We start from the raw sequence: 22,015 nt of genomic DNA, 5'->3' as shown, positions 1-22,015 counted from the left end.
TCATTAGGCCCCAATCTATGGACTTCACATGACTGGGAATACAGACACGGATCTGTTGGTCACAGATACCTTAAAAGGTAGGGCTGTGGATCAAAAAGGCAGTATCTGGTGTAACCACCATTTGCCTCATGCAGCGCAACATTTCCTTCGCATAGAATTGATCAGGCTGTTGATTGTGGCCTGTGGAATGTTCTCCCACTCTTCAGAGGCTGTGCGAAGTTGCTGGATATTGGCGGGAACTGGAACACGCTCTCATATACCTAAATCCAGAGCATCCCAAATATGCTCAGAGTGACAGGTCTGGTGAGTATGCAGGCCATGGGAGAACTGGGACATTAACTTCCAGGAATTGTGTAAAGATCCTTGCGACATGGGGCAGTGCATTATTATGCTGAAACATGAGGTGATGGTGGCGGATGAACAGCACAATGGGCTTCAGGATCTAGTCACGGCATCCCTGTGTTCATTGTCTGTAGCTTATGCCCGCCCACACTATAACCCCACGGCCACCATGGGGCAATCTGTTCACGTTGACATCAGCAAACTGCTCGCCCACTCGACGCCATACACGAGGCAGCTTATGGTAGAGAAATGAACATTACATTCTTTGGCAACCGTTCTGGTGGACATTCCTGCAGTCAGCATTCCAATTGCACGCTCCTTCAAAACTTGCGACATCTGTGGCATTGTGTTGTGACAAAACTGCACATTTTAGAGTTCGCTTTTATTGTCCCCATCATACAGCGCAGCTGTGTAATGATCATGCAGTTTAAATCAGCTTCTTGATATGCCACATCTTTCAGATGGATGGATTATCTTGGCAAATGAGAAATGCTAACAGGGATGTAAACAAATTTGTGCACAACATTTAGGAGAAATTGGCTTTTTGTGTATATGTAACATTTCTGGGATCTTCATGAAACCAACACTTCATGTTGCGTTACTTTCTTTCAGTGTAACTTTAGTCCAGGACTAAGATTAATCTGTGTCCGGGACACCGCCCCATGATGTATAATGTAATACATTAGAGTAGATGGTCTACTGGGTTATTCTTCAATTTGGCCTCTTATTACATCATAGGGCCATTGAGTTCATCTTTTACATTAATTCAAAAGAAAAACAAACTAAAAAACAGGTACGTCTTTTCAGGATTTTATTGAAAATGCTAAACTAAAAGAGTAAATTAAATTTAAGAAAGACAGACTAACTATACTAAATATAATCCCCAACCATCACAAATTTTAATCCCTTATTTACCAGACTCCTACGTCTCCTTCCATTCTTTGATCCAACTTCCTGGTCCTCAGTTTCCTTTTCTTACTCCAAAAACGTAAATAATCCTTATCCATATCCTTTGACTCTGCGCATATTTACCGCTCAAAAATTGAAATAAACTGGGCCATTCAAAAAGTTGCATCTAGGATTCCTTAATTAGTTCAATTGATTTGATTCCTGGAAAATGGATCCCGCTCCAAGCATCCATTCTTGCCTATCCCTTCCCTAAACGCTCCTCTGATCCGGCTCCAAGCATCCATCCTTGCCTATCCCTTCCCTAAATGCTCCTCTGATCCGGCTCCAAGGATTGGGATCCACTGAGCCACTCCTCCAATCAAAACCTTGAAATACCAGGAAAAAAAAAATCAGAGGGAAACCATTAGAATCATGTCTGATTTGGGCCCAGCCCACTTCTTATTTTGTGCACTCATGACATGTCACTACTAAAGATCAATTTGAAAATGTCAGTGAGCACCCAAACCATCAAATTCATACTTAAGAAAATGTCTAATATTTCAATGTTTAAGCTGAAACAAGCCCAGAGCCCCTGTCTAATATTAAAACAGCATCTATAAAAAGAATAATAGATAAATGGTTCTTATGTAGCATTAAAGTTAAAAAGGTACATCTAAGGACCTTTGTCCTGGCACAAAACCAAAGAGATACACTGTTTCAGTGCTAAAAAGGTTGCCAAACAATAGATAGGGCAGGTATATATAAAGGATATAGAAAATTGTGCTACATTCAAGAGACAATCATGCATCCTGTAGCAACGACTTTATCAATAGATGCAAATAATCAATACTAAAGCATACCATTGCCTCGACCTGACTCCTCCTAAGATGTCCTATCCTGATCCTGATCAAACAAATGAAATGTGCTCCACAACTTTTATTCCAAATCACTCTTTAATCCTTATCTTCAGATGTCTAAAGGAAGACACAAGGGTAAAATACAGTTTAGCAATGAGACTCCCGCCATCCCATGAAAAAGTACATACATTTTCCAACACTTACAAAAACATTGAACTTGTTAAGATCAACATTTTTGAAGTTCAGAGCAATAGGGTTTCAAATGTTGCAACATTTTTGGAGGAAAGACAATAGGTAAATTGAAATGAATTGAGAAAGGAGATCAAAACAAAAGGACTAAAGTAGGGAGGGTCAGGGAGGAAAGGTGACAGGAGGGGGATACACCTACATACCAAGACCTTCCACTAGGACATCAGGAGATGGAATGCAAAAATTAAAATCTATAGTTGACTTCTGGAAAAACTCAAAAGGAGGTAAAAACAAGTGGTAAGAGGAACTGCTAACAGGGGATCCACCAAAAGGTCAACACAGAGTTTAGGAACGGGAGCGAGAGCGGCTATGGCGAGGAGAGTAGCGAGGAGATCCTCTGCCACCACGGGCACCACCACCACGAGAGTTGCTGCGGCTGCGACTGGCTGCGCTGCGGCTCCTGCTTCGACTGCGGCTCCTGGAACGGGATCTTCCATAGCTCGGGCTGCGGGGACCATCTACTTTCACGCGAACGTAAGCGGTCTCTCCCTGGTAGACACACAAAAAGAACTAGACGTTGAAACAAAAAGCATTTCCACCTCAAACGGTTCCTTCCATTGCATCAAAACAAGCCTTAAGTTCTTGAAAGGCTGCACAAGTTGTCACTGAAAATGGGGAGAGGTTGAGGGGAAAGATTCAATAGTGTTGGTAGTCACTTTACTTACCTTTAACGAAAATATCATCCTATCCTTATAATCAAATCCAATTAAACCTAAAAGCATACCTCGTGTGATCGGAATTTGGTGTTATCCAGCTTTCGAACAGCGTAGGTCATGTCTTCTTTGCGCACAAACTCCACAACCCCAGTTCCATCTCTGAAAACGTCAGCATAACATACATCCCCAGCCTCACGCATGTGATCCTTGAGGTCCTGCCAGCTGCCACTCTGGGGAAGCCCTTTGAAGAGAAGAGCAAATAAATTAGATGTTTTACTCAGTGATTACTTTCAACACTTTACTGAAATGGTACAAACTTGCTCAATAGATCTGTGGCATAGCAATATAATTCAGGATGTGCACAGAGACTAACTAAACCAGGCTGGTTCTACACAACCAGAAACAATTAACTAATGTGGAAGGAATGGATATCACTATTTAGCTGACCAAAAAAGACAAGTGCTTCTGTCTGGTGAAAAAGGAACTAGCCAATTAGACAGTAGCCTCTGCAGAGTCCCCAACAAACAGATGTTCTGGTTTTCAGAGGAAATGGAAAGAGCACCTGTGACACGACTTCTGCTTTTGGAAGTTAAGGTGACACTCCATCTTAACCACTCCTCCACATTTACTGGATTGGTTGAACAGTGCAGAAGAGAACCTCCCGACAGTTTATTTTCCTTCTTGTCAAGACCTGAGGTGCATTCAGTACACTTCAACGCTTGCTACATTCTCGAACAGACTGAGGTTTGCTGGGTATGGTGAGTTTTTAAAAATGGCAGTGGCCATGTTGACAGCATTCCCTAAACCCTGCCAGTTTTTCAACTAGCAGTTCATGACAGCAAGGGACCTAGTTTCAGGTGGTTCTTTTACGCCTGCTACGTTACAGTAGGTTAATCTGGCGGTAACACAGGGAGTCTATTTGTTAATGAAATAAAGAAGACCACCAGCAGTGTCATTGAAATATTAAAGACTGGTAAATTACAGATTGCACAGTGCGGTAGTGCAACCAATGATGTATATAAATCCAACCCACATTACATTAGGGTGTTAAGTGACGAAACAATGGACACTAGGCGAGAATTCTACAAAACAGCAATAAATCAAATACATTTTCACTAATTTCAATAATGTGGTCATCAAAATATAGAAATAATTTGAAAACATGAATGTGGAAGTTGTTTACCATGTCTAAAAATCACAATACTGGAAGTTTTGATATTTACGTGATATGAGCCCAAATGTAAAGTAAGTGCCGTGCCTAGAACGTTCAATTCTGTGGGACAGCATTTTTTTTAATGAAACTGTCAAAATCTGAGCGGTCATATTTGCTCTTTGCGATGGGTATTCCTCACTACCAGAGTAAGATTGATGCGACATTGTATTGCCAACAAGTATGGGAATGTCCTGAGGGTGTTTTACAGTCATTAGACGTCCTTGGACTGCAATTTAAGGTTAAACGTTTTCCCCTCCCCTTCGGTCATTCCATAATGGTCTCAGACTAGACTTAACATAGTGAATGTATATCCAGGACACTCAAATTAGTATGATGTTACATTTGGTTCTTAAGGCATAACAGAAAGGAGGGTGGTTGGTCGGGGTGGATGGGTGAGCGTATAACGCGAACATCTAGCAACCCAAAAGTTGCATGTTCGAATCTCATCAAGGACAACTTTAGCAACTACTTACTTTGTAACTATACTGAACAAAAATAAACACAACATGCAGTGTTGGTCCCATGTTTCATGACCTGAAATAAAAGATCCCAGAAATGTTCCATATGAACAAAAAGCTAATTTCTCTCAAATTGTGTAAAAATTTGTTTACATCCCTGTTAATGAGCATTTCTCCTTTGCCAAGATAATCCATCCACCTGACAGGTGTGGCATATCAAGAAGCTGATTAAACAGCATGGCCATTACACAGGTGCACCTTGTGCTGGGGACAATAAAAGCCTACTAAAATGTAGTTGTCACACAACACCACAGATGTCTCAAGTTGAGGAAGCGTGCAATTGGCATGCTGACTGCAGGAATGTCCACCAGAGCTGTTGCCAGAGAATATAATGTTCATTTCTATACCATAAGCCACCCCAACATCGTTTTAGAGAATTTGGCAGTACGTTCAACCGACCTAACAACCGCAGACCACCTGGAAACAAGCCAGCCCAGGACCTCCACATCTGGCTTCCACACGCACGGGAGCATCTGAGATCAGGCACCCGGACCTCTGATGAAACTGAAGAGTATGTGTGTCTGTAATAAAGCCCTTTTGTGGGGGAAAACTCATTTGGAGTGGCTGTGCCTTTGCCCAATAATGTGAAATCAATAGATCTAGGCCTAATTTATTTATTGAAATTGACTTATTTCCTTAGATGAACTGTAACTTAGTAAAATCATATAAGTTGTTGCATTTATATTTTTCTTCAGTATACTTAGCATGTTAGCTAACCCTTACCCTAAACCCTTGAGCTAGCTAACGTTAGCCACCTAGTCAATGTTAGCAACAACAAATTGGAATTCTTAAGATATCATACATTCAGCAAATTCTTACCATATTGTACATTTTGCAAATTCTTAAGAGTCACGAATTGCAAGTCGTAACATACAGAACCAGTCAAAAGTACGGATACACCTACTCATTTAAGGGTTTCTCTTTATTTTTTTTACTAAACTCAGCAAAAAAAGGAAACGTCCTGTGTCAACTGCATTTATTTTCAGCAAACTTAACATGTGTAAATATTTGTTTGAACATAAGATTCAACAACAGACAAACTGAACAAGTTCCACAGACATGTGACTAACAGAAATGGCCCTAGCCCTCTGATCCAACAGGTCCCAGACGTACTCAATGGGATTGAGATCCGGGCTCTTCGCTGGCCATGGCAGAACACTGACATTCATGTCTTGAAGGAAATCACGCACAGAACAAGCAGTATGGCTGGTGGCATTGTCATGCTGGAGGGTCATGTCAGGATGAGCCTGCAGGAAGGGTACCACATGAGGGAGGAGGATGTCTTCCATGTAACGCACAGTGTTGAGATTGCCTGCAATGAAAACAAACTCAGACCGATGATGCTGTGACACACCACCCCAGACCATGACGGACCCTCCACCTCCATCCCGCTCCAGAGAACAGGCCTCGGCGTAACACTCATTCCTTCGACAATAAAATGCGAATCCGACCCTCACCCCTGATGAGACAAAACCACGGCTCGTCAGTGAAGAGCACTTCTTGCCAGTCCTGTCTGATCCAGCGACGATGGGTTTGTGTCCATAGGCGACGTTGTTGCCGGTGATGTAAGGCAGGTCCTCACCAGACAACAGGCCTACAAGCCCTCAGTCCAGCCTCTCTCAGCCTATTGTAGACAGTCTGAGCACTGATGGAGGGATTGTGCGTTCCTGGTGTAACTCGGGCAGTTGTTGTTGCCATCCTGTACCTGTCCTGCAGGTGTGATGTTCAGATGTACCAATCCTGTGCAGATGTTGTTACACGTGGTCTGCCAATGCGAGGACGATCAGCTGTACAGCCTGTCTCCCTGTAGCGCCGTCTTAGGCGTATCACAGTACGGACATTGCAATTTATTGCCCTGGCCACAACTGCAGTCCTCATGCCTCCTTGCAGCATGCCTATGGCACGTTCACGCAGATGAGCAGGAACCCTGGGCATCTTTCTTTTGGTGTTTTTCAGTAGAAAGGTCAGTAGAAAGGCCTCTTAAGTGTCTGAAGTTTTCATAACTGTGAACTTAATTGCCTACCGTCTGTACGCTGTTAATGTCTTAACGACCGTTCCACAGCTGCATGTTCATTAATTGTTTATGGTTCACTGAACAAGAATGGGAAACAGTGTTTAACTTTTTAGGGATAGGGAACAGCATTTTCACTTTGGCTGAATCACGTGCCCATAGTGAACTGCCTCCTACTCTGTCCCAGATGCAAATGTATGCATATTATTATTACTATTGGATAGAAAACACTCTGAAGTTTCTAAAACTGTTTGAATTATGTCTGAGTATTACAGAACTATATGGCAGAAAAAAACCTGAGAAGTTCCACTTCCTGTTTGGATTTTTTCTGGAGGTGGCAGATTTTCAACCAAGGTCTCATTGAAATTACAGCGAGATATTGATGAATTTTTACTTCCTACGGCTTCCACTAGATATCAACAGTCAATAGAACTTTGTCTGATGACTAATGTGAAGGGGGGCCGAAGGAGACAGGAATTAGTCACCACTGCCACGAGCTGACCATGCCCGTTCACATGAGGACCTCCGTTCCACCGCTCATCTGAAGTCAATCTAATTCTCCGGTTGGAACGTTATTCAAGATGTATGTTAACAACATTCTAAAGATTGATTCAGTACATCGTTTGACATGTTTCTACTGACTGTTAAGGAGCTTTTGGACATTTCGTCACGTTATAGTGGACGCGCTCTGTGACTTTGGAATTGTTTACCAAACGCGCTAACCAAAGTAGCTAATTGGACATAAATAACGGACATTATCGAACAAATCAAGCATTTATTGTGGACCTGGGATTCCTAGGACAGCATTCTGACGAAGTTCATCAAAGGTAAGGAAACATTTATCATGTATTTTCTGGTTTCTGTTGACTCCAAAATGGCGGCTAATTTTATTATATTTCTGAGCGCCGTCTCAGATTATTGCATGGGTTGCTTTTTCCGTAAAGTTTTTTTGAAATCTGACACAGCGGTTGCATTAAGGAGAGGTATATCTATAATTCCATGTGTATAACTTGTATTATCATCTACATTTATGATGAGTATTTCTGTTTCAAACGATGTGGCTATGCAAAATCACTTGATGTTTTTGGAACTAGTGAATGTAACACGCCAATGTAAACTCAGATTTTTTGTTATAAATATGAACTTTATCAAACAAAACATGCATGTATTGTGTAACATTAAGTCCTATGAGTGTCATCTGATGAAGATAATCAAAGGTTAGTGATTCATTTTTATCTCTATTTCTACTTTTTGTGACTGCTATATTTCGCTGGAAAAATGGCTGTGCTTATTGTGGTTTGGTGGTGACCTAACATAATCGTTTGTAGTGCTTTCGCTGAAAAGCATATTTGAAATTGGACACTTTGGTGGGATTAACAACAAGATTACCTTTAAAATTATATAAGACACATGTTTGAAGAAGTTAACTATACATGGTTGATGATATTACTAGGTTAACTAGCTTGTACTGAGTTGCATATAATCAATGTGGTGCCTGTTAATTTATCATCGAATCACAGCCTACTTCGCCAAACGGGTGATGATTTAACAAAAGCCCAATCGTTGCACGAATGTACCTAACCATAAACATCAATACACAGAAGAATATATTTTTAAACCAGCATATTTAAATGAAATTCATGTTAGCAGGCAATATTAACTTGGGAAATTGTGTCACTTCTCTTGCGTTCATTGCACGCAGTCAGGGTATATGCAACAGTTAGGGCCGCCTGGCTCGTTGCAAACTAATTTGCCAGAATTTTACATAATTATGACAACATTGAAGGTTGTGCAATGTAACAGCAATATTTAGACTTAGGGTTGCCACCCGTTTGATAAAATACGGAACGGTTCCGTATTTCACTGAAAGAATAAACGTTTTGTTTTCGAAATGATAGTTTCCGGATTTGACCATATTAATGACCAACGGCTGGTATTTGTGTTTATTATATTATAATTAAGTCTATGATTTGATATTTGATAGAGCAGTCTGAGCGGTGGTAGGCAGCAGCAGGCTCGTAAGCATTCATTCAAACTTTACTGCGTTTGCCAGCAGCTCTTAGCAATGCTTGATCACAGCGCTGTTTATGACTTCAACCCTATCAATTCCTGAGATTAGGTTGGCAATACTAAAGTGCCTATTAGAACATACAATAGTCAAAGGTATATGCAATACAAATGGTAGAGAGAAATAGTCGACGCATCATAAATAACTGCAACCTAATATTTCTTTACTAGGAATATTGAAAAACCAGCTTTCATATGTTCTGAGCAAGGAACTTAAATGTTAAACTTTTTTACATGGCACATATTGCACTTGTACATTCTCCAACACTGTCTTTTCATTATTTAAACCAAATTGAGCATTTTTCATTATTTATTTGAGCCTAAATAGATTTTATTTATGTATTATATTAGGTTAAAATAAAAGTGTTCATTCAGTATTGTTCCAATTGTCATTATTTCAAATACACTGCTCAAAAAAATAAAGGGAACACTTAAACAACACAATATAACTCCAAGTCAATCACACTTCTGTGAAATCAAACTATCCACTTAGGAAGCAACACTGATTGACAATAAATTTCACATGCTGTTGTGCAAATGGAATAGACAAAAGGTGGAAATGATAGGCAATTAGCAAGACACCCCCAATAAAGGAGTGGTTCTGCAGGTGGTGACCACAGACCACTTCTCAGTTCCTATGCTTCCTGGCTGATGTTTTGGTCACTTTTGAATGCTGGCGGTGCTTTCACTCTAGTGGTAGCATGAGACGGAGTCTACAACCCACACAAGTGGCTCAGGTAGTGCAGCTCATCCAGGATGGCACATCAATGCGAGCTGTGGCAAAAAGGCTTGCTGTGTCTGTCAGCGTAGTGTCCAGAGCATGGAGGCGCTACCAGGAGACAAGCCAGTACATCAGGAGACGTGGAGGAGGCCTTAGGAGGGCAACAACCCAGCAGCAGGACTGCTACCTGGAGGTGTCTTGCTAATTGCCTATAATTTCCACCTTTTGTCTATTCCATTTGCACAACAGCATGTGAAATAATTGCCAATCAGTGTTGCTTCCTAAGTGGACAGTTTGATTTCACAGAAGTGTGATTGAAATGGAGTTACATTGTGTTGTTTAAGTGTTCCCTTTATTTTTTTGAGCAGTGTATATAAAAATTGCCGATTAAATCGGTATTGGCTTTTTTTGGTCCTCCAATAATATCGGTATTGAAAAATCATAATCGGTCGACCTCTAATACCAACCCTACCATGTCACAACACAAATGATTGGCTCAAACGCATTAAGTTCTTACGGCTGAGATCCCGTTAACGGGATCAACTTGACAACAGCCAGTGAAAATGGCAACAGCCAGCCAAATTCAAACAGAAATCTCATAATTAAAATTCCTCAAAACATACAAGTATTTTACACCATTTTAAAGATAAACTTGTTGTTAATCCCACCACAGTGTCCGATTTCAAAAAGGCGTTACGACGAAAGCACACCATCTGATTATGTTAGGTCAGTATCTAGTCACAAAAACACAGCCATTTTTCCAGCCAAAGAGAGGAGTCACAAAATGCAGAAATAGAGATAAAATGAATCACTAACCATTGATGATCTTCATCAGATGACACTCATGTTACACAATACACAAATGTTTTATTCGATAAAGTTCATATTTATATCCAAAAATCTTAGTTTACATTGGCGCGTTATGTTCAGTAATGTTTTGCCTCAAACATCCGGTGATTTTGCAGAGAGCCACATCAATTTACAGAAATACTCATAAAAACATCCATGTAAAACATTGATACAAGTGTTTTACATGGAACTTTAGATAAACTTCTCCTTAATGCAACCGCTGTCAGATTTCAAAAAAACTTTACGGGAAAAGCACACCATGCAATAATCTGTGTACAGCGCTCAGAGACCAAAACAAAACATACAGATACCCGCCATGATGTGGAGTCAACAGAAGTCAGAAATGGTATTATAAATATTCACTTTGATGATCTTCATCAGAATGCACTCCCAGGAATCCCAGTTCAACAATAAATGTTTGTTTTGTTCGATAACGTCCATAATTTATGTCCAAATACCTCCTTTTTGTTTGCGCGTTTAGTTCCAAAATCCAAATTGATGACGCGCAGACCAGACAAAGTCAAATAAATTCCATTACAGTCCGTAGAAACATGTCAAACGTTGTATAGAATCAATCTTTGGGATGTTTTTAACATAAATCTTCAATAATGTTTCAACCGGAGAATTCCTTGCCTGTAGAAATGCGATGGAATACAGGTCGCTCTCACGGGCACTCTGCCAGACCCCCGACTCAAACAGCTCCCATTCCCCCCTCCGTCACAGTAGAGGCATCAAACAAGGTTCTAAAGACTGTTGACATCTAGTGGAAGCCTTAGGAAGTGCAATATGACCCCAAAGACACTGTATATTGGATAGGCAAACCTACAACGCTCAGATTTCCCACTTCCTGGTTGTATTTTTTCTTGGGTTTTTGCCATATGAGTTCTGTTATACTTACAGACATCATTCAAACAGTTTTAGAAACGTCAGAGTGTTTTCTATCCAAATCTACTAATAATATGCATATCTTAGCTTCTGGGCCTGAGTAGCAGGCCTCAATACTGCCCCCAGCCTTAAGAAGTTTTAAGGAAAGAAATTCCACAAATTAACAAGGCACACCTGTTAATTGAAATCTATTCCAGGTGACTACATCATGAAGCTGGTTTAGAGAATGCCAATTGTGTGCAAAGTTGTCATCAAGGCAAAGGGTGGCTACTTTATAGAATATAAAATATATTTTGATTTGTTTAACACTTTTTTGGTTACTACATGATTCCATGTGTTATTTAGTAGTTATGTCTTCACTATTAGTTTACAATGTAGAAAATAGTAAAAATAAAGAAAAACCCTTGAATGAGTAGGTGTGTCCAAACTTTTGACTGGTACTGTATGTTAACAATATGACCACCTTATTTTAAATGAATGGGCCTACCATCCTGTTTTTATTTTATTTTATTAAATTCCATATAGTAATTTGCTTATTAAGTACCTATTTTGCATAAAGTCATATAAAAAGTTGATTCTAATATATGAAATTGTTGCAAACTTACTTTTGCACAAAGCACAAATATTTGTTAATATGACCACCCTACCATAGCTTTTGGTCTTAAATTACTGTAATTGTGTATTCTGTACTGACTCATTTTCATAATATCAGTTTAATTTCATACATTTTACTTGTATTTGAATCAACTCTGATTTATTGATTTAACCCTTATTTAACTTGGCAAGTTAAATTCTTATTTACAATGACAGCCTACACTGGCCAAACCCGACGACGCTTGGCCAATTGGGAGTCCTATAGGGCAGCACACAATCACAGCCTGTTGTGATACTGCCTGGATTCGAACCATGGTGTCTGTGGTGACGCCTTAAGCAATGAGATTCAGTGCCTTAGACCGCTGCGACACTCGCCACTGAAAATGTCATTACAATATGACCACCCTATCTTGAGATATTGGACAAAACCTGTTGAAATATAGACTAAAGACAGATGGATTTGAGGCCATTATTGATTTGGGATTAAGAATGACCAGTCCACGACCTTTTTCGATCACTTGTAAATGAGATCTCAGCAATTGTAAATCCCTAACCTCATAAAATAGTGTTCCTGAGAAGCTTCTCTATAACATTGAGTACAAAGTATAATACCAAAAGCAGTTTCATTTGACCCTTAACACCCTAGTTACATGACTCACCTGAGACAATGACCCTGTACTCGGAGCGTCTGGATGGTGGCCCGTATCTGCCTCTAGGGGCGCCACCAACCCCCCCACCACCACCACCACCACCACCCCCACCACCACCACCAAAGCCGCCTCTCCCCCCACCCCTGCCGCTCCGAGGGAATTCAACTCGCAGCCGATAACCGTCGTAGTCATAGCCGTCTCGTCCGTACACTGCATCGTCTGCGTCCCTGAAAAAGTGATCATAGAAAATTATTGCTAAACAATCGTCAACACAGCACTCTGCGGTGTGCCTTATTAGCATAATATATGTTAACAGTAGTTAACCGGCCCAACTTAACTCCACGATTTACAATGATAAATCGTGGAGTTTAGTCGGCGAGCCACAAACAAAGACACCTTCACAACATGTAAATGCAGAAACGGAAGCAACTAGCTATCAAGCCAATTCATGTTCCTGTACATTCCTAAAACGAAAATAGATAGTTACGGTAGATACATGTGCAGAGAAGATTCACGATGTCGCATGAGCAGACAGCTAACTAACGTTAGAGCAGTGCACGAGTTGCTAACAAGCTAGCCTTTAACGTTAGCTAACGTTACCTGGGATCTTCAAATTCGATGAAGGCAAAGGGAGGTCCCCCTCTCCGATTTTTCAAATCGATGTCTCGAATAGCTCCGTATTTGTAGAACACGTCCTCGACATCTTTAGTACGAATATCAGGGGGTAGATTTCCGACATAAATTCGACAATCGTTATTTCCTGCGGGGCCTCGCACGACGCCTCCCGACATAGTAGCTAGCAAGCTAACGTTAGCTAGTTTATTTTAGCGGTAGGTTGAAATAAAAAGCGATTTCGCAAGACGGTATTCAAGTATATCACTGCCGATTAGAAAGTCATTTGAGTATAGTACACAAACACTGCTGAAAACAACAACGAAATAAGGTATCACTCGCGCTTAAAGTTGTGTACTAGATAGCTACACTTATCCCCGTTCAGAATCGCGCTTCTCCGCGAGGGCATTCATGAATACCGGAAATGTGCTCAGTAAAGAACTAGAAATGGCTACGTCCGCTAAGTAAAATAGTCCACGGTAGTACAATCTGTAAAAGAGTCCTGGGTCTCAGTATGCATCCTTGATAGAATAGATGTCAAATAAGTAAACGCAGGTGTGTGATATTGGTATGATTAGGCGAATAATTTCAGGTGAGCAGATTCTTAGTTTATGATTGCTTGGCCATTTTCATCTTGCAATTTTAAATCGCCATTATTTATCAGTTGGCCTTATGAGTAGTGCCCAGCAACCTATTATTATAGGTAGATGGCCTACACCAGTAATAGTGACTTCACAAGTGAGTGTGCATCTAAAGTATACAGACACTACATTGATTATGAATTAGGACATTGGAGCCTCATATACTATATCAACAACCTCTCCCTCAACGTGATCAAGACAAAGGACATGATCAGGGACTACAGGAAAAGGAGGGCCGAGCATGCTCCCATTGTCATCGATGGGGGCTGTAGTGGAGCAGATTGAGAGCTTCAAGGTCCTTGGTGTCCACATCACCTACTATCATGGTCCAAACATACCAAGACAGTCGTGAAGAGGGCACGACAACGCCTATTCCCCCTAAGGAGACTGAAAAGATTTGGCATGGGTCCTCTGATCCTCAAAAAGTTATACAGCTGCACCATCGAGAGCATCCTTACTGGTTGCATCACCGCCTGGTATGGCAACTGCTCGCATTCCGACCGCAAGGGGCTACAGAGGGTAGTACATACGGGCCAGTACATCACTGGGGCCAAGCTTCCTGCCATCTAGGACATCTATACCAGGCAGTGTCAGAGGAAGGCCCTAAAAATTCCCAAAGACTCCAGCCACCCTAGCCATATACTGTTCTCTCTGCTGCCGCACGGCAAGCGGTACTGGAGTGCCAAGTCTAGGTCCAACTGGCTTCTTAACAGCTTCTAACCACAAGCTATAAGACTGCTGAATAGCTAATCAAATGGCTACCCGGACTATTTGCATTGACCCCCCTCCCTTTTTTACACCGCTGCTACTCACTGTTTATTATCTATGCATAGTCACTTTACCTACTGTACATGTACATATTACCTTAATTACCTCGACTAACCTGTACCTCCGCACATGGACTTGGTACCGGTACCCCCTGTATATAGCCTCGTTATTGTTATTTTATTGTTTCTCTTTTATTTGTTTACTATAGGTTATTTAGTAAAAAATTTCTTAACTCTTATTTTTCTTAAAATTGCATTGTTGGTTAAAGGGCTTGTAAGTAAGCATTTCACAGTAAGGGCTACACCGAAAACGTGGATGCTGATGAAGGCAGCCCCCCCGCACTTCTCTGATTCAGAGGGCTTGGGTTAAATGCAGAAGACACATTTCAGTTGAAGGCATTCAGTTGTACAACTGACTAGATATCCCCCTTTCCCTTTCCCTTACCTGTTAGTATTTGTCACACGTGACAAATACAATTTGATTTGATTTGATCATCAACTACAATCTTTGGGCCAGTAGATGGTGCCATGGAACAACATATAGGAAAGTAAATCAGACGACAAGCTACAAATAGCCTACTAGTTTATGGGTGAGGATAAATTAACTAAGAATATTTTCCAGATACACTACCGTTCAAAAGTTTGGGGTCACTTAGAAATGTCCTTGTTTTTGAAAGAAAAGCAATTTTTTTGTCCATTAAAATAACATTACATTTTTCAGAAATACAGTGTAGACATTGTTAATGTTGTAAATGACTATTGTAGCTGGAAACGGCTGATTTTTAATGGAATATCTACATAGGCGTACAGAGGCCCATTATCAGCAACCATCACTCCTGTGTTCCAATGGCACGTTGTGTTAGCTTATCCAAGTTTATCATTTTAAAAGGCTAATTGATCATTAGAAAACCCTTTTGCAATTATGTTAGCACAGCTGAAAACTGTTGTTCTGATTGAAGAAGCAATAAAACTGGCCTTCTTTCGACAAGTTGCTCCATTAAGATAAGCAAAAGAACACAGACACTGGACAGAGGAACTCTGCCTAGAAGGCCAGCATCCCGGAGTCGCCTCTTTGTTGAGACTGGTGTTTTGCGAATACTATTTAATGAAGCTGTAGGTTGAGGACTTGTGAGGTGTCTGTTTCTCAAACTAGACACTCTAATGTACTTGTCCTCTTGCTCAGTTGTGCACCGGGGCCTCCCACTCTATCTATTCTGGTTAGAGCCAGTTTTCGCTGTTCTGTGAAAGGAGTAGTACACAGCATTGTATGAGATCTTCAGTTTGTTGGCAATTTCTCGCATGGAATAGCCTTCATTTCTCAGAACAAGAATAGACTGACGCGTTTCAAAAGAAAGTGCTTTGTTTCTGGCCATTTTGAGTCTGTAATCGTCGAACCCACAAGTGCTGATGCTCCAGATACTCAACTAGTCTAAAGAAGGCCAGTTTTATTGCTTCTTTAATCAGTACAACAGTTTTCAGGTGTGCTAACATAATAGCAAAAGGGTTCTCTAATGATCAATTAGCCTTTTAAAATGATAAACTTGCATTAGCTAACACAACGTGCCATTGGAACACAGGAGTGATGGTTGCTGATAATGGGCTTCTGTACGCCTATGTAGATATTCCATAAAAAGTCAGCCGTTTCCAGCTACAATAGTCATTTACAACATAAAAAATGTCCACTGTATTTCTGAACAATTTTATGTTATTTTAATGGACAAAAAAATGTGCTCTTTAAAAAACAAGGACAATTCTAAGTGACCCCAAACTTTTTAATGGTAGTGTAATTATTCTGTTAAAGTCAAGAAGTAGATAACATTCTCAGAGTTTAACCCTACGGTAGAAAATAATCTAAAAATAGTGCAATGTGTAGGTAGGCCTACTCTTTGGTGCAGTTACAACAAAACAAAAAATTATGACTAGGCCTAATCTCTCCTGGACAGACTATGGAGCATGAGCATCTGACCAAATTACAGGATATTTTAGTTATGGTGTAACCGAGATTAATTAATGAGAAATAAAACCAGAATTCTCACACTGTTTCAATTGAACTTAATTTATTGTTATTATGATTTACTTTTGCACGACAGTATTTGATACATCACTTGCATAGAGAACAATACATAGCTAAATCACAAAAATAACATTTTACTCCTAACATTATTTACTGTAAGTCCAGCTGTTCATTAGTTCATCCAAAACGAGAAGTCTTTGGAACTTTGTGCCACAATGAAAGAACACCCAATTTCTACAAACTAGTGTCTTCACGCAGCTATTTTGTTTAGACACAGATCTCTAATACAAATCTTGAATGTGGAATGGCAGTATGGTTTCTTAAAAAAACCTGGAGTTCTCTATTCTCATCACACACAATAGGCCTACACCGCACACCCTATCTGACGCTTATCCGAGTATGCAGCAGTTTGGAAGGTGGCTTTACATGGCAAAAGATCATTCTGAATCTCATCAAAATATGTAATGAAACAACCAAACATCAATTAAGTTTCATTTTGCTACTACCACAAGAACATGTTGTCATCTCAAAGGTTACAATAACATTGTTGAACGTGTCTAATCAAAGGCCATCCTTCAATGACTAATTTCATTAGACCCTTATATCTAGTGTGTCCACCAATGTGCAACATTTTTGAATTACCAGTGTGTACATTCAAATAACTATAATATAACTCCTAGAATACAGATTGTAGACAGCATATGCCTGCGATTGGCCATTGGTATGGCAGTTACAGCGGACTATGCTATTGGTTGGCCAAAGCTGGAATGTGAGGCATCACTGGCTCATTAGTATGCATGATTGGCCACATAGATCTGGTCGGATTCACTGTCCCCGCCACCAGTGTACTTCCCCTGACAGGCCAGGCCATTCACCTGATAGTAAGAGAAAGGGGATGGGGGTATGAGGGGCAAACACACAAACACTGTTAGGAGCAAACTCACTTCATGTCAACTGAAAACATAGATCACTTCCTCAGATGACCGTTCCACATTTGAAAAATTGTGAAATGTTCTTAATAGCATTGTCCAGCTTTATAAAAACAAAAAAATATTCAGAAGAAATATGTTCCTCAACAATGCTAAGTGATAAAAGACGAAAGCCAGGTTGATTAAGAGTCTGAAAACAAAGTGATGTACATGCCTCTGCTCGCTTGATAAACTGCTCAGTTGCAGCACTCTCATTCTCTTTATGTCCCCGCCAGGTTTTGAGTGAGGACACCTGCAGGGCTCGGCCATACGAGAAGGTGAGGGTCCAGGGCTTCACCAGGGAGCAGTTGTTGATGGCATTCAGGTGGACAGAGGCCTCCTCTTCACTCTGACCCCCAGAGAGGAACGTCACTCCTGCACACACAGAAAACAAATAGAGTGAACAGTCAATGGATTTCTATCAGCACCATAAGTGCTTTACAAACTGCCAATAAATTAACCTATGTTCAATATGCCAAATCACTGGTATAGTGACTGAATCTGACACTAGTACTGTATATACCCTCTTTCTGAACTTCTCTGAGAGGCCAATGGCCTATGAACTTACCCGTGACAGCAGGAGGGACGGTGCGGCGCAAGGCAGTGACTGTTGCCATGGCGACCTCCTCTGCGCTGTATTTTGTGGGGCAGCTGTGGCCAGGAGTGGCCATATTGGGCTTGAGCAGAGTGCCCTCCAGGTACACATGATGGTCAGACATGGCCTTGTACAATGCAGCTAGCACCTGCACAACATGGGGAACACATGGAACATGATAAACTGGCACTGTTAGAAATACATATTACACACTAACAGGTTAAAAGTTGGGGTAAGGTCCCACCTTCTCTGTGACATACTGACAACGCCTCAGATCATGATCTCCATCAGGCAAAATCTCTGGCTCCACAATAGGCACAATCCCATGCTGGGTGACGGAAAAAGGACATAATTAGCATCATGATTAGAAGGTGATGCTGATGTTACGTACTGCAATTATAATATTTTCTCATACCTGACATTGTGCCTTTACACTGCGTTTGTGGAGTTCTTACCTGCTGGCAAATGCTTGAATATCGAGCCAGAACATTTGCATTCTCTTCAATGGACAGTTTAGAGGGGGTGGTCTCACTGATCTTGAACACACAGCGCCACTTAGCAAAGTTTGCCCCGTCCTTCTTATACTGAGCACAGCGTTCTGAGAGCCCATCCAGTCCTACAGGATGAAAAAGAGATGAATAAGGCTGTAAAGGATTGGGATTCACCAGTGAGTGGCAGACTACATTTTGTAATTGTCAAATTCAGATAGTTTTGATGATCAGATTGAGTGGAACCCAAGGGGTCTCGGCCCTACCCTGAGTGGTAGATTCTCCATTGGTTCCTGCCAAGGGGACAACACCCTTGTCAACCTGAAGAAAAGGAGGTAGAGCAGATAATAAAATACAAATGACAATGGTCAATCCTCCCCTTCACACTAAATCTTCTCTTTGTCTTAAAGTCAGCCATTTTCATCCAGATGGTGTTGATATTAATAGCAGCCATTCTATCCATAGCACTGCCACCCATCAGGGGTAGAACTCCTGATCAGAGTATATCTGTACTACTCTTTGGTCTCCATAATGTTGAAACCTGCTCCCTTCCTGGGACTGTCCATTGGAGCATATCAAGTAGCCGTATGCTCCACATTTTCATTCCTTCCCTCACTAATGTTATATACAGTAGAAGTAGGGTCAAGACGTATTCTTGCCCAAGCTAGAGACCAGAGACATAAAACATACTTAAGATGTCACCATTGGCCCTTTTGAACCCTGTGCTCATACAGTACCTTGATGCCCACAGTGATGCCCCTGTCCTTGATCATCTTGACGAAGGGCGTGCCGTCGTCAGCGTGCTGGTACAGCGTCTCGTGGAAGAAAATGACTCCTCCGATGCAGCTGTTGATGCGGTCGTCAGCACTGAAGAGGATCTGGCGGTACTGCCGGCGGTTCTCCTCAGTGTTCTCAACCCCTATCTGGTTAAGGCGCTTTGCCATGCTGCCTGTTTCCAGGAACATTAGAAAAAGCATGTTCACAGTCTGGTAAACCTACAATTATAAAAAGGGAATAATCTATTGGACACCATCCTGTACCACTGCTTTGTAGTGGGTTCTGTCAAGCACCACTGGAAATAAAGATTTGTCTGATTTCTTGAAAGTAGGTCCCACTGTCTTGTTAATACCATACATAAATGTAAATTGTTGTATAATAATTTTCATTACGATGGTTTTCCAATGCATAGAGAAGATGCAGAGCTCCTTACTGACCCACAGACTCATCAGCAGCCAGGATGCCCTTCCCTGGAGTGACGATACGAAGTGCAATCTCCTGGAGCTCCCTCTTCTGACCACTGGAGAGGGCTGGGAACTGGTGCGTCATCCTGAGAGATGGTCGATCACACAACCTGCATAGGGATATCATTAGATATCAGATCTTGCACATCTTTGCCGGTCTAAATTGATCAAAATTCACTCAGGGAAATATTTAGCTAGAGACATAGATCAACAGTAGGGGCATCTCTCCCATCCAATGGAGTAAAGTACTTAAGTACTTTGGGTGGTTTCTGTACTTTACTATTTATATGTTTGACAACTTTTATTTTTACTTCACTACATTCCTAAATAAAATAATGTTATTTTTACTCCATACATTTTCCCTCACACCCAAAAGTACTTGTTACATTTGGAATGTTTAGCAGGACAGTAAAATGGTCTAATTACATGTACTTATCAAGAGAATACGTGATCATCCCTACTGCCTCTGATCTGGCAGACTCACTAAACAAAAATGCATTGTTTGTAAATTATGTTGGAGTGTGACCCTGGCTATCCGTAAATGTTAAAAACAAGAAAATGGTGCTGTCTGCTTTGCTTAATATAAGGAATTTGAAATAATGTATACTTTTACTTTTGATACTTAAGTATATTTGAGCAATTATGTTTAGTTTTCATACTTAAGTATATTTTAAAAAACCAAATACTTTTATACTTTTACTCAAGTAATATTTTACTGGGTGACTTTCACTTTTACTTGGGTAATTTTTTATTAAGGTGTATTTACTTTTACTCGAGTATGACAATTGGGTACTTTTTCCACCACTGCTCCTATCCTCTCAAATCCCAGGGATTTTGGCTGAGTGACTGTCCTTATTGGCACATTGTCAGCTGGGATTAGGGATGTGTGGACCTTTGTGCTGACTATGCAGCCCACCAAACAAATAGCCCAGGAGGCACAAGAAAGGTGAAGGAATTCTGTCAGTCCAAACCAGGGAGTTTTTCAGAAATATTACCCTGGTTCTGTGTAGCAACATCAAATTGGCAAGTGGAAAAAACACTTATGAGATAGTAATACATCAAATTCACATAGAGACTATACATTTCTACTATTTATTGAGAGCAGAAGGCCCCTAATCACGCTTCCCACTTGCTGATGTAGCAGCGCTGACTACAGTGATCTGTGGGGTCGCACAGTGCACTTGTTGATTCATGTGTTCATATCACATCCCTTGATAGTGGGTATGGCAAATCACCATGTCAACACAGACCCTCAGCTTTCGCACTCCACTGTCTGCAATAACCAAGGAAAAATAAAACAATAGCCAGTAAAAAAAGTAAATCTACCATGCATTGACTTATCATCATGTCACTCCAATCCACTCTTTTAATTTGGTTTAGTAAATTGCAAGACAATAACAATCCATTGTTATATCTTTAGTTTTCCAAATAAAACAGAAAAAAACATTACTTTAATAGCATCATCAGCATCTCTGTGTACCACTCATCCAATAGTTGAACATTCATAGTAGCTCAATATCATATTCTCTATCCTGTTTACTAAAGCTTGCTGGAATGAAAAGTAAATGTAAAAAAACTTAAGAACCTTACCTGACAGGATGCTAATTCAGAATTCACTTTTTCACTGGAGAAGTGATAGACACTGCACTGTCTGACAGACTGCTGCTCCCTTGTATCCCACTCAGCTCTGTGACCTCCAAAACCAACACCTCTAGGGCGGGGCTTAATGACAGGGTGGGGCTTGTTGATGTATAATAGATAACTATGGATGAATACATTCAACAAGAGGAGGCTGTTGGGAGGAGCTATAGGAGAACAGGCTTTTTGTAATGGCTGGAATGGCATCAATGGAACAGAGTCAAACAAGTTATTGTCAAGTGTTTGATACCATTCCATTGATTTCCATCCTCCTGTAGCTCCTCCTACCAGCCTCTTCTGCATTCAACATAAACTCTGCATTCAACATAAACTAATCCATCATTCCAAGTCTTTACAATGAAAATGATACACTTTTATTGCAAGTACAAGTTGTCTTGTTCTGACAAGTTGTCCCAATGGCAGTTCAATCAATAGTTCAGTGGATGAAACATGAAGCTAATTAATCATTCCAAACAACAGTTTTGTGTTTCTCTACATTGTTTTTACATAGAAGTTAGATTTCAAGAAGCCTGGTTACTTAAAACAGCATC

At 40.7% G+C, this 22,015-nt stretch overlaps 2 protein-coding genes across 3 annotated transcripts; both read right to left on the bottom strand.

The window, feature by feature from the left end:
* Nucleotides 1–1,139: 1,139 nt before the first annotated feature.
* LOC139548802 (serine/arginine-rich splicing factor 1A) lies at nt 1,140–13,654 on the bottom strand. Of its 2 annotated transcripts, XM_071358652.1 has the most exons (5): nt 13,101–13,654; nt 12,510–12,727; nt 3,061–3,233; nt 2,091–2,825; nt 1,140–1,616 (listed from the first exon to the last, which is right to left on the bottom strand). In XM_071358652.1, the coding sequence occupies exons 1-4, from the start codon at nt 13,289–13,291 to the stop codon at nt 2,622–2,624; spliced, it is 786 nt and encodes a 261-aa protein (XP_071214753.1). In that variant the 5' UTR covers nt 13,292–13,654; the 3' UTR covers nt 1,140–1,616; nt 2,091–2,621. The 2 variants fall into 2 exon arrangements, with proteins under 2 accessions (XP_071214753.1, XP_071214754.1); XM_071358653.1 differs by lacking the exon at nt 2,091–2,825.
* A 2,906-nt stretch (nt 13,655–16,560) lies between these two features.
* LOC139548782 (fructose-bisphosphate aldolase C-like) lies at nt 16,561–21,549 on the bottom strand. Its single transcript, XM_071358621.1, has 9 exons — nt 21,417–21,549; nt 19,800–19,936; nt 19,323–19,534; nt 18,852–18,906; nt 18,553–18,713; nt 18,342–18,425; nt 18,071–18,245; nt 17,678–17,877; nt 16,561–17,409 (listed from the first exon to the last, which is right to left on the bottom strand). Exons 2-9 carry the CDS (start codon nt 19,909–19,911, stop codon nt 17,323–17,325), a joined length of 1,086 nt encoding a protein of 361 aa, XP_071214722.1. The 5' UTR covers nt 19,912–19,936; nt 21,417–21,549; the 3' UTR covers nt 16,561–17,322.
* Between the last annotated feature and the right edge of the window lie 466 nt (nt 21,550–22,015).

This window comes from Salvelinus alpinus, chromosome 22, assembly GCF_045679555.1.
Source record: "Salvelinus alpinus chromosome 22, SLU_Salpinus.1, whole genome shotgun sequence".
NCBI classification, from domain to species: Eukaryota; Metazoa; Chordata; class Actinopteri; order Salmoniformes; family Salmonidae; genus Salvelinus; species Salvelinus alpinus.
This window is presented reverse-complemented; position numbering and strand designations above follow the sequence as displayed.